Source organism: Thrips palmi, unplaced genomic scaffold (assembly GCF_012932325.1).
Source record: "Thrips palmi isolate BJ-2018 unplaced genomic scaffold, TpBJ-2018v1 HiC_scaffold_2, whole genome shotgun sequence".
Classification (NCBI taxonomy): Eukaryota; Metazoa; Arthropoda; class Insecta; order Thysanoptera; family Thripidae; genus Thrips; species Thrips palmi.
Genome location: NW_023144629.1, coordinates 9628324 through 9644359, shown reverse-complemented (window position 1 = coordinate 9644359; position 16036 = coordinate 9628324). Strand labels below are relative to the sequence as shown.

The 16036-nt window shown below is 43.3% G+C and overlaps 3 protein-coding genes across 8 annotated transcripts in view; 2 read left to right on the top strand and 1 right to left on the bottom strand.

The window, feature by feature from the left end:
• Positions 1 to 1488, top strand: part of LOC117646943 (neuropeptide CCHamide-1 receptor) — a 42598-nt gene extending 41110 nt beyond the window's left edge. For 3 of the 4 annotated variants that reach the window (XM_034388331.1, XM_034388330.1, XM_034388332.1), the window contains 3 exons: positions 139 to 375; positions 530 to 726; positions 1138 to 1488. In XM_034388331.1, coding sequence (XP_034244222.1) covers positions 139 to 375; positions 530 to 726; positions 1138 to 1405 — 702 coding nt within the window. In that variant the 3' untranslated portion in view covers positions 1406 to 1488. Of the gene's footprint in view, positions 1 to 138; positions 376 to 529; positions 731 to 1137 lie in introns of those variants that run through there. The other variant, XM_034388333.1, reaches the window with a different exon arrangement.
• Positions 1489 to 1873: 385 nt separating this feature from the next.
• LOC117647542 (probable phosphorylase b kinase regulatory subunit alpha) lies at positions 1874 to 9162 on the top strand. 3 transcript variants are annotated; one of them, XM_034389324.1, is made up of 24 exons: positions 1874 to 1968; positions 2158 to 2188; positions 2313 to 2470; positions 2562 to 2720; positions 2809 to 3025; positions 3103 to 3185; positions 3255 to 3446; positions 3532 to 3720; positions 3803 to 3955; positions 4036 to 4209; positions 4301 to 4624; positions 5373 to 5520; positions 5873 to 5945; positions 6030 to 6121; positions 6199 to 6366; positions 6446 to 6575; positions 6725 to 6861; positions 6952 to 7337; positions 7424 to 7562; positions 7639 to 7691; positions 7772 to 7933; positions 8020 to 8073; positions 8154 to 8357; positions 8441 to 9162. In XM_034389324.1, exons 3-24 carry the CDS (start codon positions 2390 to 2392, stop codon positions 8666 to 8668), a joined length of 3546 nt encoding a protein of 1181 aa, XP_034245215.1. In that variant the 5' UTR covers positions 1874 to 1968; positions 2158 to 2188; positions 2313 to 2389; the 3' UTR covers positions 8669 to 9162. The 3 variants fall into 3 exon arrangements, with proteins under 3 accessions (XP_034245215.1, XP_034245213.1, XP_034245214.1); XM_034389322.1 differs by having other exon boundaries at positions 6707 to 6861; XM_034389323.1 differs by lacking the exon at positions 5373 to 5520 and adding an exon at positions 4841 to 4988 and having other exon boundaries at positions 6707 to 6861.
• Positions 9163 to 9227: 65 nt separating this feature from the next.
• LOC117647541 (DNA (cytosine-5)-methyltransferase PliMCI-like) lies at positions 9228 to 16008 on the bottom strand. The gene is given in 24 exon segments (XM_034389320.1): positions 9228 to 9741; positions 9823 to 10063; positions 10141 to 10307; positions 10390 to 10418; positions 10421 to 10538; positions 10627 to 10738; positions 10825 to 11027; positions 11107 to 11238; positions 11315 to 11466; positions 11537 to 11660; positions 11736 to 11926; positions 12010 to 12244; positions 12337 to 12462; positions 12551 to 12932; positions 13024 to 13173; positions 13265 to 13465; positions 13541 to 13671; positions 13745 to 14068; positions 14169 to 14413; positions 14493 to 14611; positions 14700 to 14918; positions 15009 to 15460; positions 15535 to 15637; positions 15777 to 16008. Coding segments are annotated over 22 exon segments (4269 nt in total). The 5' UTR covers positions 15446 to 15460; positions 15535 to 15637; positions 15777 to 16008; the 3' UTR covers positions 9228 to 9510.
• Positions 16009 to 16036: the final 28 nt, after the last annotated feature.

The following is a 16036-nucleotide window of genomic DNA, read 5'->3' as shown; positions in this document are numbered from 1 at the left end:
TCCGAAGAGTCGCTCCGTCTCTCTCGCACCCCTGCGGCCTTACGGGACGGCCCGCGAGTGCGACAGAGACGGCGGCAGTGGCTGTCCCGGTGCTGTACCTCCTGTTTGAGTTGCCCGAGTTTGTCTGCCCCGCTGCAGGTGTGCACCTGCTTCCCCACCAGCATGGGCCGGACCTACCCCAAGGTGATGGTGGTGGCGCGCTTCCTGGTGCTGTACCTGCTGCCGCTCGTCGTCATCTCGGCCTTCTACGTGTGCATCGCCTTCCACCTGTTCCTCAGCGTGACCAACCTCAACGCCACGGCCATGGCGGGCCAGAACACGGCGGCGCAGATCCGCGCCCGCAAGAAGGTGGCCAAGACCGTGCTGTCCTTCGTGGTAAGAGTCTGTCTGCTGTCTCTCTCTCTCTCTCTCTCTCTCTCTCTCTCTCTCTCTCTCTCTCTCTCTCTCTCTCTCTCTCTCTCTCTACTCTCTCTATCTCTCTCTCGCACGCACACATCCCTCTGGTGCTCACTCCCCCCTTGCCCTGCAGGTCATCTTCGTGATCTGCTTCGCGCCGTACCACGGCGTCACGCTCTGGTTCTTCTTGTACCCCAACGCGCGCGAGGAGTACAACGGCTGGTGGCACGCGCTGCGCATCGTGGGCTTCGTGCTCAGCTTCCTCAACTCGTGCGTCAACCCGGTGGCGCTGTACTTCGTGTCGGGCCAGTTCCGCAAATACTTCAACAGGTAGCGTCACACTCAGCGAGCTTCCTGTCGAGTACTCTACAAACTCAAGTGTGTACATAGTACACTCCACCTGGAGTAAACATGCATGTACACTTCAACCTGGAGTGTACTTAGCATGTACACTTCAACCTGGAGTGTACTTGGCATGTACACTCCAGGTTGGCGTGTACCTTCAGGTACACTGTTGCTGGCTCCCTGCTGCAGGTATGAGCCACCTGGCATGTACTTAGCAAGTACACGCCAACCTGGAGTGTACATGCCAAGTACACTCCAGGGTGAAGTGTACATGCTAAGTACACTCCAGGTTGAAGTGTACAAGCATGTACACTCCAGGTGGAGTGTACTATGTACACACTTGAGTTTGTAGGGTCGACAGTGCGCGGCGGCTTTCATGTTTTACCTTGACTGCAGGTACCTGTTCAACGTGCGCGGCCCCCGCGGCCTCGGCTCACGGCGCGGCAGCTCGCGGACGCGCGTCCACTTCCACTCCATCAACACGGCCACGCAGCCGCCGGCCTCGGACCACGGCGCGCTGGACGACAGCCTGGTGCACGGCCTCGTCCACGACCTCGTCCACGACCTGGACGGGCCCCGCGGCCACGCCCTGCTCAAGGACAACGGCGACCGGCTGCTGCAGTCCGAGGCCCTGACCGCCGTCACCCACGCCACCGAGCAGTAGCGCCACCGCGGCGAGCACGCTGCATGTTTACAGTGGAAGGTCGCTGGCACTGCCGGATTCCTACGGCAAGAGTCGCCTCCTGAATCCACTGCACAATGCCGGTTATGTAAAAATAAAAGAATTGTCTCTCTATAAAAAAAATTAAAAAATATATTAGATTAATAAATTTTCTAAGAAAAAAATGTGTGTTTGTATTCCTCTCCCCCCCCCCCCCGGCACAAAAGAGCGCTACGAAAATTTAAAAATAGCGAAGTGTATTAAAAGAAAATAAGTAGAGTTTTTTTTCGTAAGGTTGTTTTTTTTTTGCAATGCAGTAACAACACACGTGCCTTGGAAAGAATGGAAATGACACGAACACAGTACAGTCTGAGGCTCGATGAACAGAACCGCGCCCGAGGGGGGAACAAACTGTTTCCCATTCCCCCCCGTCCATGGTGCCCATTCCACATCCTCAACTAAAGTACTCCGAAAAGGGAACAGGAGCAGAGGACGTTGTGAAGTGCTATCTGCAGGATTTCTGCTGTACAAGTTTCATTTCCAAATAAACATTTCTTCACTTCGACATGCGCCTGATACTAGAACCGGGTTCCCTTCGCCCCCCGCCCTATGGTGCTGCCATCTCCGGAAAGTCCCTCAACTAAAGACTCAACCCCAACCTCGCCCAAACCCCCGACAGAAATCACGTTTGTGAAAAAGATCCCCAATTCTGCGACAAATTTTATTTCCCCCAAATGTACACCCGTCACTTCGACATGCTTGATACCTGCACTACCTAGACACCGGGTAGGTCGCGCTTCGCGAGTGCCCTATAGGGTTGCCACCTTTCCGTTTGTAACTGTTGTCACACTGAAGGGAGACAAATCTAACCTCCTCCTTTCGTCCTTCATAATTTCTTTTCATCCGACAGAAGTCATGTCTCTGTGAAAGAGACCCCAACCGTGACGACAGTAATTTTTTTGCCCCAAAGAGTGTACACCCGGCTCAATGATGAGGAGCCGAAGCAATTCAGGCGCTCGCCTGGACTACTACCAGAGAATAGTCCACAAACTTCTTATGTGCCATCAGGTGAAGTAAAGCCTGAACTGTGGGCTGCTTGGATCCAAACATCCCTAGATTGTGGGTTTTTAATTGACCTCATCACATTTCACATTAACAGAATCCAGTCACTGGTTTATTCCCAGCGAGCCCAGAAAACGACCACGCTTGGATTCGAGACAATGTTTACTGCGTGCTGTCTGTCTGGGGCCTTTCTATGGCATACAAGAAGATGGCTGATATGGATGAAGACAGAGCCAAGACATATGAATTGGAGCAGGTCAGTGCAGGGCAACCATAGTGCAACGTTCTGTCTCATTGCAAGCTGTTCATACTAACAAGAACGATATTTTGTTCCCAATTTTCAGAGTTGTGTGAAATTGATGCGGGGTTTGCTGATGGCCATGATGCAGCAGAAGGATAAAGTAGAGCTTTTCAAAATTTCTCAGAATCCATTGGATGCCCTTCATGCTAAATATTCCTCAACAACTGGTCAGTCAGTCGTCGGTGATTCTGAGTGGGGGCACCTGCAGATGGATGCTGTGTCGTTGTACCTCCTGGTACTTGCACAAATGACTGCCTCTGGTAAATCTGCTCCCATTTTCTTCTTACATAATTACATATACCCTTATTTACGTAATTCATTGTTTGAATTTTGATAGGCCTACAGATTATCTTTAGTTTAGATGAAGTTTCTTTCATCCAGAACCTAGTCTTTTACATTGAGTCTGCCTACTGCATACCCGTAAGTAATCTCCTCTTCTTCTTGATGCCTCATCCATACAGAATTGCTGAAGCTGTTTGCTGGTTTCAGGATTATGGCATATGGGAACGTGGTGACAAAGCCAACCATGGCTTACCAGAACTCAATGCCAGCTCAATAGGAATGGCAAAGGCAGCACTAGAGGCAATGAATGAGCTCGATTTGTTCGGCGCTCGTGGAGGGCCCTCTTCTATAATCCATGTACTTGCCGATGAAGCTCAAAAATGCCAAGCTGTTTTGCAGGTGACTAACATCTGCTCTACAAATTCGTATCCTTAAGGCTTTTTTTGGATTTTTTTCTACAATTGATTTTATGGTTTGTTTTTAGTCTATGCTACCACGAGAGTCCAGCTCCAAAGAAATTGATAGTGGACTTCTGTCAGTTATAAGCTTTCCTGCTTTTGCTGTAGATGATCCACAACTTATTAACCAGACTAGACAAACAATTGTTTCCAAACTTGAGGGCAGGTATGGGTGCAAAAGATTTCTGCGAGATGGACATCGCACTCCAAAGGAAGTATGTAAAACTTTCAGATTGGTTTCACTTTAACTTGAAACATTCGTTCATCTACCTGACTCATGCCATTTTCCCTCACCAGGATCCAAATAGATTGTATTATGAGCCATGGGAACTACGCATGTTTGAAAACATTGAATGTGAATGGCCATTATTTTTCTGTTACCTTATACTGGATGCCTTCTTCCTTGGCAATCAAGAGGCTGCCTCAAAATACACTGAGGCTTTAGAATCAGTGAGTTTTTGTAATTTTGAAATGTCTCATACCTTGCCTAGTGAGCTCCTTGTTATCTTCTGGGTCTAAAAATTTTCCAGGTGATAATCAAGGGGGAGTCTGGAATAAAGCTGGTCCCTGAGCTGTTTGCAGTTCCTGCGAGCAAAGTTGCCGAAGAATACAAGTTTCCTGGCAGTCAGGAAAGAGTAGCTCTTGGGCACTGCCCATTCCTATGGGCTCAATCCCTCTATTTATTAGGTAAACTGCTTCAAGATGTAAGTGCTAAGTATAAGACTCTCTACTCAACTTTTCCAAATAAATTAGCTAAATGAAGAAAGTATTTCCTTGCTTGTTTCTGTTTATTAGGGCTTTTTGGCTGTTGGAGAACTGGATCCTTTGAATCGACGACTTTGCTCCGAAAAGAAACCAGATGTCGTTGTTCAGGTTGTTATCCTGGCAGAAGACAATGAAATTCGTGAAAAACTGAAGCAGCATGATATAATTGTTCAGACAATTGCTGAGGTGGCCCCCATTGAGGTTCAGTCCGCTCGTGTGTTGTCACACCTCTACACTTATCTTGGTCGAAACAAGAAACTGGGATTGTCTGGTCGCAAATCCCGAGATGTTGGCATATTGAGTACAAGCAAGCTCTACTCTTTGCATGATCGCATTTTTGCCTTCACACCTCAGGTAAGAAAAACTATTTTTTTTTAAATGACTTGTTTATAATAAGTAATTAATTTACAGTTACAATCACCTCTCAAAGACATTTTTTTTCTCATTTAACCTTTGTTTTCATTTCAAAGACTGTTTGCATTGTTTGAGACAACATGGAGGTTCTGGTGACCACATTTGTCTTCACCTTTATTCTTGGTAAATTTAATTGATGTGTGTACTGTGCCTTAGCTGACAGATCTGACACGGTTCTACATTGTGTCTGATAATGAGCTCATGATCGATATTCTCAAGAGTGAAATTTATTTCCTGAAGTCAAGCTGGCAGAATATGTTGGGTCGTCCCCTGGTCGTCATTGGCATCAAAAGCATGCATTTAGGTACAGGACAACACAAGACACTGGAATGAGCCCTGACTAAAATAGAGAAGATTCTGTATTTCATGCCCAATAATGTATTTGTTACAATTTTACAAGAAAATTTTCCAATGTATCAAATGGGCATGAAATAAATAGCCACTGATTGCATGGCTCTCCTGCTTGCATTCAAAGCTGAACCTGTTCTGCTTTTGCTTACAGAACTTGAAAAATCACATTAACAAATGTTCCCAATGTCCCCAAAAGTTGTTGTGTTGTATGTGTTTTTGTACCTCAGATGAACACCTCCTTTGTTATGATTTTCTTGAAAGAAGTTTTGTTTTTTGTTTTTTGTTTTCATCTTGACTAACATTGCATGAATTTGTTCTGCTTGTACCATATTTCTAGAAAACAGATCTTGAGGAAGTTTATACTGTAAGCGACATAGATTTCTTAGCCAGCAACTTCACAACAGATTTTGCATTTTTGGCCATGAATTGGCGGAACACTTTGGGCCGTCCTACTTATGTCATCGTCTCTACTCACAGCCATCTAGGTAAACCCATCTTTTTTAAAGGTTGATGGAGCAAACAATTTTTAGTTGTTGTATCATTCATGATTAATTTTTAGCTCTGATTTGCTAAACAATCGTAACACTTTCTTTCCCTATCTATTGGTTTGAGTATATTGTTTGTATTGCTTTCTGCTATCAAGCTCAAGTGTATTAACATTAGAACAACATTTTACTGCTATCTTCTCACCTGAGAATATGTATCAAATTTTATGGCTGATTTTTCATGAGCATGGGCTTTCTAGAAGACGTTTTTGGCTAAATACTGTATCACAATGAATTTATTTTGTGTGATTTCTCTTCCCCATTTCACATTACATCCTTATGCTGCTTGCAGATAATGGCAAGATTCCACTTGCTATGGTTACCACAATGAAGAAACTAAAAAGTGGATACATTAATGGAACAAGGTATGCATATTTTATCATCAAAATCCACCTCAGTCGTTTCCCCCATTTCAATTAAAATTTACAGAGAATTTCTACTTTTGACAGAGTGACATTAGGAAATTTAAATGAATTTCTAAGTACATCATGCATAACAAATCTCAGTTTCCTGGGCAGCCAAGAAGATGGGCTTCCAGACCGTAAGTAATGTGTTCTGAAGGAAGTTCTGTTTGTTTTCCTAACCTAAACAGCTGTGTTCTAATATCACTAATTATAGGACTGAATCCACAAGTGGAGAAATATCTGGAAGACCACATGATGAAATCTCTTGCCACTAAAAGCCAACTTTTAACAAAACCTGCTCATGACAAAAAGAAAAATTTACGAAGAAGAATGTCAGTTAAAGGAGCCATTAAGAAGACTCGATCAATTATTTTAGTAGAAGGTACATCATCTGTGAGATTTTCTGCTCTTTCAGTTTGCACCAACTTCTCACCCTGTTTCTGGTCTTTTTTTTCCGCCAGCTGATTCTTTGGGAGTGCCTGTGGCTGGAGAGGAAAGGCGGCCCTCAGAGAGCAGCAATGATGGGAAGAATCGCAGTCCTTCTCCAGAGGATCTGGTGCCTCTCTGGAAGCAAACACCATCTCGACACAGGTTTGGGGACTCCCTCTGTATGCTACACCTCTCTTCATATATTTCGCTTTACTTCTTTTTCTTTCCTATCTCTCTTCTATTTCACCGTTTCACTCTTCCCTTCCATTGTCCCCGCCGCAATGGCATACCAGTGAGGTCATTGTTCGTAGGCTGCAGTCAGAAACGCAGTATGCTGACACAGAAGTCGAGGAGCTTCTTACCATGTTACGAGAATCGGAGCATCTTGAAGAGCAGGGTGATATTTTGCAGTACCTGGTGGATACACAAGGGCTGAATTTCAACACAGGTAGATGGCACTGGCATTTTCAAATCAACTTTGTACTGTAGTTAGCTTTTATCTTTAAATATTTTCTCCTTTTTTTTTCCAACCGGCTAGGCATTGTGGAAGATGGAAAAGAAGTGACCGTCAAGGATCTCCTGAAGATACTGTACGTGAAGGCATCACAGCAGAAACTTTGGGGTCTTGTGCGCCACACAGCTGGTATGCTTGGAAAGCGAGTAGAGGATCTGGCCAAAGCAGTGACTGATATATTAGTTAGGCAAAAGCAGGTCACAGTTGGCATGCCTCCATCAAATGAACATACCATCACTGCACCTTTACCTGAAAATGAATTGAGGCAGCTGATCCACCAAGCTTATGGAGATGATGAAAGTACAGCTATGCTTACTCAGGAATTGCTGGTTTATCTTGCAATGTTTATTAGAACCGAACCCCAACTCTTTAATGAGATGCTACGTCTTAGAGCAGGTCTCATCATTCAGGTTGAGTATTTTTTATCTTTATACTTGAGCAACTTAAATGTGTGTATTATCTATTTAAGTTTGGCAATCTATTGCTCCAAATGTAGGTCATGGCCACGGAACTTTCTCGTTCTTTGATCTGTACCGGTGAGGAAGCCTCTGAGCATCTCCTTAATCTGTCTCCCTTTGAGATGAAGAACCTTCTACACCACATTATGAGTGGAAAAGAGTTTGCTCTCAGCAGTGGTGAGTCTTGTGTTTTCATACATTTGTAATTTATTTCTTGCAAAAGTATTGCACTGTGTGATGCTCTTATTTCTAGTTGGAAGGGGCAATTTTTCTGTCATCAGCTGCAAGTCCAGTCGTGTGAGCAAGGTAAGCATTACCTCAGGAACAATAATTTTTCTACACGGAATTCTCCCAGTTAATCAAATTATTTTTCAAAACGTGTTTAGAGGAGCCAAATAGGTGGCCTTCTCGCCGTCCCAGAGGGAGATACTGAAGAGGAAGTCGGCTCCGACCGTCAGGGGCAATGGCTTCGTCGCCGGCGGCTCGATGGAGCGCTGAACCGAGTGCCCACAGATTTCTATCGGAGAGTTTGGCATGTGCTAGAACGGGTATGTCAATTAAATAAAATTATCTGAACAAATGAATAACAGTGGCCTTTAGTGTTACTTAATTGTTCAAAAATTTTGTATTGCAGTGTCAGGGCCTTGCCATTGAGGGGAGAGTTCTTCCACAAAATCTCACCCAGGAAGTAAGTTGCTGTCTTTTTTCATCTCAAAAAAGTTTTCTGTTTGTCGGGGGAGTGTTCTTACAATTTGGTTTTGTCATTAGATGACTTCCGGTGAGCTGAAGTTTGCCCTGGCTGTTGAAACTGTCCTGAACTCAATACCCCAACCAGAGTATCGCCAGCTCATCGTTGAAGCCTTAATGGTTTTGACATTGGTGTCAGAGTACAACGTTGCTAATACCCTTGGTGGTGTGATTGCTGTAGAGCATCTTGTCCACAAAGCAAATCAGATTTTCCTTGAAGATCAGGTACTGCCTCATCTTGTTCGCTGTGCTGTGTCTTTGGTAGGTACCATTGTCACTCAATTTCTTTTTCCTTTTTGTTTTTATAGATGAAAGTGAATGGGGACGCCACACTTTGCTGTGCCAAACCACGTGAACAGCGAGACATGTCCTGCTCTGGGGGCCTTCTCTGCGGCGGAGCAGCCTACATTTGCCAGCACTTCTATGACTCTGCGCCATCGGGAAGCTACGGCACAATGAGCTATGTCACAAGAGCTGTTGCGTCCCTATTGGACTGTTTGCCGCGTGAAGGAGATATGGACTGTACAATCACCTAGTGTAGCAATCTGTCTAGTACAGTACTTTATACTATGGCTTTTTCCCCCCCAATAATTGCCCATGAATTTATGCAGGATGCAATATATATGAAGTACTGATTTCCCAGACTTCTTGTAATGTATGCTTGTGGATATAGTTCCTGATAGTATTTTGTAATACACCCCAGGATGAAATTGTGTGATCAATTTTACTGACTAAATTTGTCAGTTTACTGTTATATTTAATGTAAGTGACTAATCTTGCTTTATTTTGTTTCCTGGTGTTTCTTACAAATACAAATGCACCTGAAATTGGTGTGGCCATTAGCCATATTATGAATTAACCGACTAATTGATTTGCTCATTTAGTGCTCTGATGCATGTACATAGATTCATGCACCAGTTGCGATAGAGCTGTGATAATCATTGTGCCATGACCATACTTCCTATACAATGAAGTAGGTTCTTAAACATCAAGGTTAAGAGAAAAACCTGTTATGTTGTAAATCTTTTATTTCTGTGTATTGAGAGAGAGGATTCAATAAAATATTCAACTTACTAGTTTGCTCTTTATTAATTAGGTGGGCATGATTTACAAATTAAAAAAAAAAATCACCTGTGAAGGAAACATGAACCAGTCACCACAAAACAATTATTCTTTTAAAAAATTAAAAAATTATGGCATTTTATAAAGAAAATTGAAACCCTTTATGAGTTAACAGTTACCCAAGAGTTTATAAATACCTAATGGAATGTTAAAATACTGAATGAGATCAGAGAGGACTTTGCAATAAGGGCAGTACTCAAATGACTTACAAGGTACATATGACTCAATCAATTACTAAAAAATTCAAACTCTCCCACTACTCCATGTCATTCAATGTATCTTTTGAATTTTTTTCTTCCTTGAGAGCCACACACTTTCTTATTTCCATTCCAATGTACCGGCCCATAGGAGGAGGTACAGCATTTCCTATTTGCCGATGCCTATCAAGGATGTTGCCAAAGAAACGATAGGTGTCTGGGAAGCCTTGAGATCGTGCACATTCTCTTACACTCACTACACGTGTCTGCTCTGGATGAAGCACACGGCCCTGTTACAGAAAAATGGCACATTAAGGAGAGCCATTTATAACCATGCATATGAAGATGAAGACTTTTAATTTCAGACTTACCTGTTTTCCCATTGGTTCCGGATTAGTAACAGTTGTAGAGAAGAAACCATCCCATTCCAAACGACCGTACAGTCCGGCCCAATTGTTGTGTCGATTGCCCGTGTGAGGCAGGCACCAAGGGATCAGAGTATTGTACTGACGGCACATGGGGTCGCACACTTTGCCCTCAGCACAAGAGCAGACTCCCCTCAGAGATCCAGATAATGCCTCTCCATTTTTTTTGTCATGGTGGGTGTACAACCTGACAAAATGGAATCAAACTTGGTAACGTCCATTGAAGAACCTACATCAAAGTGAGAATGCAAAACAAACACTTACAACTTTGCAGTCATTTTCCCATCATTAAGACGCACTGCAATATTAGGAAGGTCTCTCCAGTCGGAGCCTGGCGCAGTAGGAATGTTAGCCATGCGGGCCTCCACCAGAGGTGCCATTTTCTTGCAGACGTGGTCCCGTAAAATAGGCATGTATTGGTTTCCTCGAATCTGAAAAACTGGCAATTTTAATGGCAGAACTAAACAGTAACAAGCAAAACCTAAGAGAGGTGGTATGAGGCTGATATTTTACCTGTCTTTGGAAGTGGGTCAGAGCCTCGCCCCATAAGCCATTTCATCCTTTGAATGACCATTACTAATTTCTGGAAGGTCTGACATGGCGTCCCTCACTGTGATTGTTCGCAGTGGAGCACCCTCAGGCATGTCTCGTAGTGGGCTAAACTGTGTGCCCAAGACAGAAAGAAGATTAGGCATGCACAATATTAATATTTAGTTCAGAGATTCCTTGATAGACAACATTTAAAATTACCTTTTTGTCATCAACCACAATAGAAAGCTGAGACGCACGCTTGTTAAAAGTGTGCAGAGCACTCGGATACTCAGGAAGCACTTCACCTGGAGCTGCAGCAATTATAATTGCTCTGAAATTTTTTAAACCAAAAATGTTTAGATAAAATTAAGTTAAATTCAATGTGTAGAGACAGCTATGAACATGGGGTGCAACTACCTTCTTCGGGTCTGAGGAACACCATAGTTCCCTGCTTGCAGAACTCCAAAAGCACACTGGTACCCCATTTTAATGAGGCAGCGCAGTGTAAGCTTCAACACAATACTGCGTTTGAAAGAAACAAAGTTTCTCACATTTTCAAGAATGAAAAACCGGGGTCTGTAGTAATCACAGTAGGACAAATAGGAAGCCACAAGAGAATTCTGCAAGGAAGAGTTATGAGGTAAATCAATGTCATCAAATGTGTGCATGAAATCTCAGGGAAAAGCACTTTAAACTCACTTTAAATAAAGAGTACTGTCTTGAGTTAAAACGATTCATTCCACTAAAGCCCTGGCAAGGAGGACCACCGCACATGAGGTCTATATCACCTCTTTGAGGCAGTGACTGCCCTTTAGAAGTTATTTTGTCACCCTGAAAAAAACTGAGATAATCAAAATCCTGTGCAAAAATGAAGCATCTGATGAATTTGTCACTGTACTGCACATACCTTCATCACTAGCTTGAGAAGTTCATTGCAATCATCTGAGAAAACTGTGGTCTCAGGATTATTGAGGCGGAAAGCATTAGCAGCACTGTCATCCTTCTCAATGGCCCACAGTGTCTTTGCAAGTCCGGACTGATGGAAACCTTCTGACAACCCTGAAAAGCGGCAACGCCGAGTGAGTATGGGGCAGTGCAATACAACAGGCTAGCACACAATAATACTCACCACCACAGCCAGCAAAAACATCCAGGCAGCGTAGTTGGTTTGATATCTGAGGCCATTCCGAGGGCTTGAGGTCCCACTTGGCTGAGCTGGAAGACTTTCCCTTGCCTTTGCCTTTCCCTTTGCCCTGAAAACCAAAAACCGCAGGCAATTAGATGGACTGAATACGCTTTGTCATTTTTGCTTTCACTTACGAACTTACTTTGCCTCTCATCCCCGCGGACAGACCCTTGGCAGACGGTTCTACAAATGTTTGGTTCGCAGAGTCATATGCCTCTCTGAAATAGTATCTATCTGGTCCTTGGGAAGACCATTCTGCTTCAGGACCGTCGAGATTATCGCTACAAACAATGAAGCATTTCCCTATCACCTCAGAAAGATTAGTGCTGAATTCTGAAAACAAATAATTAACATCATTAAGGTAGACCACCCACTAAAGGTATTCACACAGAGAGGAAAACATGTGAGATATACACCTTCATCACTCCAAAGTAACAGATTCAGATCAAGCTGTTGACCATATGATTGACCACGGTGAGTATTTTCCGGCCTATACATTTTATTCAAACCAAGAATTACATCTCCAGACTTCTTTTTCATGATTGAAGAAATATAGCCAATACAATACGGTTCACAGGTCTCTTCATTGGAGCCCTTTACATGGTCAGATGATTTCCGGTAGAATTCAGGATACATTTCTTCATCAATTATCTAAAAAGAAAAATTCATGAGGTAAAACACTTACAATATAAATAGTAGAGCAGGGAAAGAACTCATCTACAAAACCAAAGCCCTTAAGTTACCTTTTCTCGTTTCTCCTTCTTAACTCTCACCAGAGATGAACCAAACTTGAAGGTATCAGATCTCAAGTACACACCATGGCCTACCCTGTATTCCTCACCATTGAAATGGGCCACTCCACATTTCACCTGTAAAGTAACAAAGAAAATGTGTAATTCTCTTCCTCTCACCTTTTTTTGTGTGTGTAAAATAAAGAAAGAAAGTAAGTATGTATACCTCATTTAGAGCTGAGTTTTCTTCTTCCAATGGTTCCAAAGCAGTTGGGGTCATCTTATAGTCAGCCAGTCTCTGAATTTCACAGCATTCACAGAATATACAAGGCTCCTCAGTATCGGGACACTCCATTTTTTCTTTTAAATCTTCAAACCGACCTCTGCCCGCATCATACATCTTTTGGTAGAAGAAGCTTGTGCCATCATCAGGAAAATCATCAATTGGCAGAGTTTCACCTCCAAGCATGTGCCAATTATCAGGGGTTTGCAAGTGCTGGACATTTGCAACTTTTGATATTAGTCCAAAAGATACGTCTTCACAAACATTGACTACAAAAATTTCTCTTGGATCTGAAGTCTCGCCAAGGACAGTGTCAATACCACGACTGTGCAATAGAGCAAAAAAAAAGGAAAGTCAGATTAGAAGGTGAGAGCAAAACCATACCTTATCTACAGCCCAAACAGTAACAGACTCACATGAACCACTGTAGATGAGCTTTTTTGGAGCCTTTTTTGTCTTCGTATAAGCTGACAACACGGGCAACAAACAATGGAGCCTTCGGGTCGTTTGGCTTCACTAAAACACAGTCCTTTGGACCAAATTCTATGCCATTGACATTAACAAGGCTAAACAAGGTAAAGAAATGATTTTAATAAAAAACGATTCGGACAGTGACTCAATTACTATGCAGCGATCAAGAAACTAAGCAACAAGTACCTGAAATATTCAAAGTCATCATTGGAAAAGATAGGGTCTCCGATCCAACGAACTTCCGCGGGCTGATTAGACTCAGCTTCATAGACTGGTGTTGGTATTTTAGAGTTCCGAACCTTGCCACTGACCTTGATAGGTTTCTCAACATCGTCATCCTCCTCTGCTTCAGAATCATCGGCTTCCTGTACAGCTAAATTGGGACACCTGCCAGCAATGGGGGAAACTCATTAATGAGGAGGGTACACTAACACAAAGCAGGTTCACGGACATTACTCTCACCTTCTTTGAGCACAAGCCTGTTTGCTGCGGCCAGACCCTCCAAATTTCACCATGTCTCTACAAGATGTGCATTCTCCACAATCAGCCATCTGACACACCTCGCACACTCCGCACCGCCGGCGGCGTGGTGCCTGCAATTCAAATTTCAGAACCTCACTAATTTATTTTAATTTTAGTCATACATTAGGACTGGGATATACTGACCGCTTTCTCCTTCTCATCCTCTTTGTCTATTTGATCAACAAAGAAAGTGTCAAACACATTTCGCACTAACTCGGTTGTAGTAGCCTTAGTCCAAGCAGGCTTACGGTCTGCTTTTGTTCTGCGTTCTGTTTTCCGCATAGCCCTCCTTTTGCCAAGAGTAACACCAGATAACTTCATAAGAGTTCTCATGCAAGGGGTGGTGATGAGCATATCACTATTTGTAGCTGCACCATCAAAGCTCTGCACTTGATCACAAATAAACTGGGAGTGACGAAGTAAACTGTCTTCTGTGAGCATTGTTAGACCTTTAGGAGGAACTGTTGTCTGTAAATTTACAAATTTGAGTTACCAGGATAAAAATGTGAGAGATTGTCTAAATTTAATTTGACATGACACGTGCAAAATAATTTTCAAATGAACTTACATGCAACTTGTTTAATAAGTCCTCATACACAGGCTCAATTTCATCAAGTAAAAATTCAATAACAATTTTACTCATGAATATTTTTTCTCTCATGGGCTCCATAAAGCCAGCATATTCTTCCGAGGGTTCCATGAGAAAGTATTCACCAAAAGCTGTTGAAAGTCCGATGAGTGCTGCCTCCCCACCATCAAAACCAGACACCCACCATTCATTTATTGGGCCAATATCCATGGCTGCAACACCATCTGCAAAAAATCACCAAGTCATTATGCACAAAAGTTGGAAAATTAAGAAGACAGTGGCAATTTTTGCACATAACAATACCTTCTGGATCTGGGTTCTCTTCATACACTGGTTTCATGTATCCGGAAACAAATAGTAAAACATTATCTTCTATCAGACCAGAATCTAGAGGACATAAATGACCCTGCTTGTCATATACACTGAAAAAAAAAAATAACCATTCAATTTTAATCCAGATACTTCAAGAGTAAAAATAAAAGCTTTAGTTTGACTTTCAATTTTTCTTACCTGAAGGCGGTAAGCTTATTTTGGGGTCGCTCATCTGTCTCGACACTCTCCTCATCTCCGCTGAAGAGAGACAGCTTGGGGTTGGTCAGGGCAATGAATTCTTCCACAGCTTCATTAGGGTGACCAGAATAAATGCAAGTATTTGGCCCTCCTAAGATCTGCCTGCATATCTCACACCTTTGCAACACTTCGGATCTAGGCGTTACGCTCACATCTTCCCTAAAATTAAAAAAGGATGAAAATATTTTTTTAGTGAATAGAATCAGAGTTAATATGAACGAGGACTGCTCAAAAAAATCAAAAACTTACTCTACTGCTTTTTCATCTTCCTCTCTTTTTATTTTTTTTTCAATTGGTTGCAGCCTTTTTTCAGTTCCATTTGTTAGTTTCTCGGGAGGATTGTCTTCAGCAACAACTTGACATTTCCGCTTCAGCGCATTATCAGGTTGCGTATCCTCCGCCTCCTGCTCGACGTTGACATCATCCTCCTTCTCTTCTTTGATGTTAGAACAATTATTGTTGTTCACAGGCGTCTCATTTGAAGGTGACGGTTGATCAGCAGTTGCAACAAGCTTATCTGGTGAGGAAGATTTGCTAGAACTCCCAGCTTTCATAAACATGCTTGAAATCGTTTGTTGCTTGCCCAAAGCTTTCTTTTTGCCCGCTTTCGGGGTGGATGGTTTGGAGCTGGATGGCTTGTCCTTCCCATCCTTACTAACACTGCTCTCTTCAATTTTGACGGTCATTGCATTGGAGTAGACCTGTAGAAATCAATGAATTGTTACTGAAGGCTATTCCTTCCGTTGAAACAAACAAGGCTCGGATTACTACAGACCTGGCAGAATCAGAGCGCAACTTGCAAACTGAAACAGGACTCTGCTCTAGACAGTAGAGCTAAACACAAGCTCACAGTCCGCGGGACTCGAGGGTGCAAACAGCTGGAAGCAACGAAAATGAATGAAAATGATAACTGTCGAGCTCCAAGAGTGCAGCATGCAGACCGACGTCTTGGCTAAAGTACAGAGAAAGAGATAGTGTCTTCGGATTTCTGCCCGTTGTCACGGTTGGGTCGCTCACCTCCGCGAGAAGCAGCCTGGCCGACTAGAGAGGCGATGGGACGTCCAAAAGCAGCATGACAGGATGAGTCGACGAAGAAATTAGAATCCAAACAATCGGCCCAGCAGAACAACACAAGGCTCCCTCGGCGCGAAAAACGTCTTGCGTCTTTGTCGGTTGGAGCAGCACATTCGCTCATTCGCTGTTCCCGCGCCGCGCTCACCGTCTCTCTCGCACTCGCGGACTTCGCTGTCTTCTCTCTCTGTCGCCGCAGCCGCGCG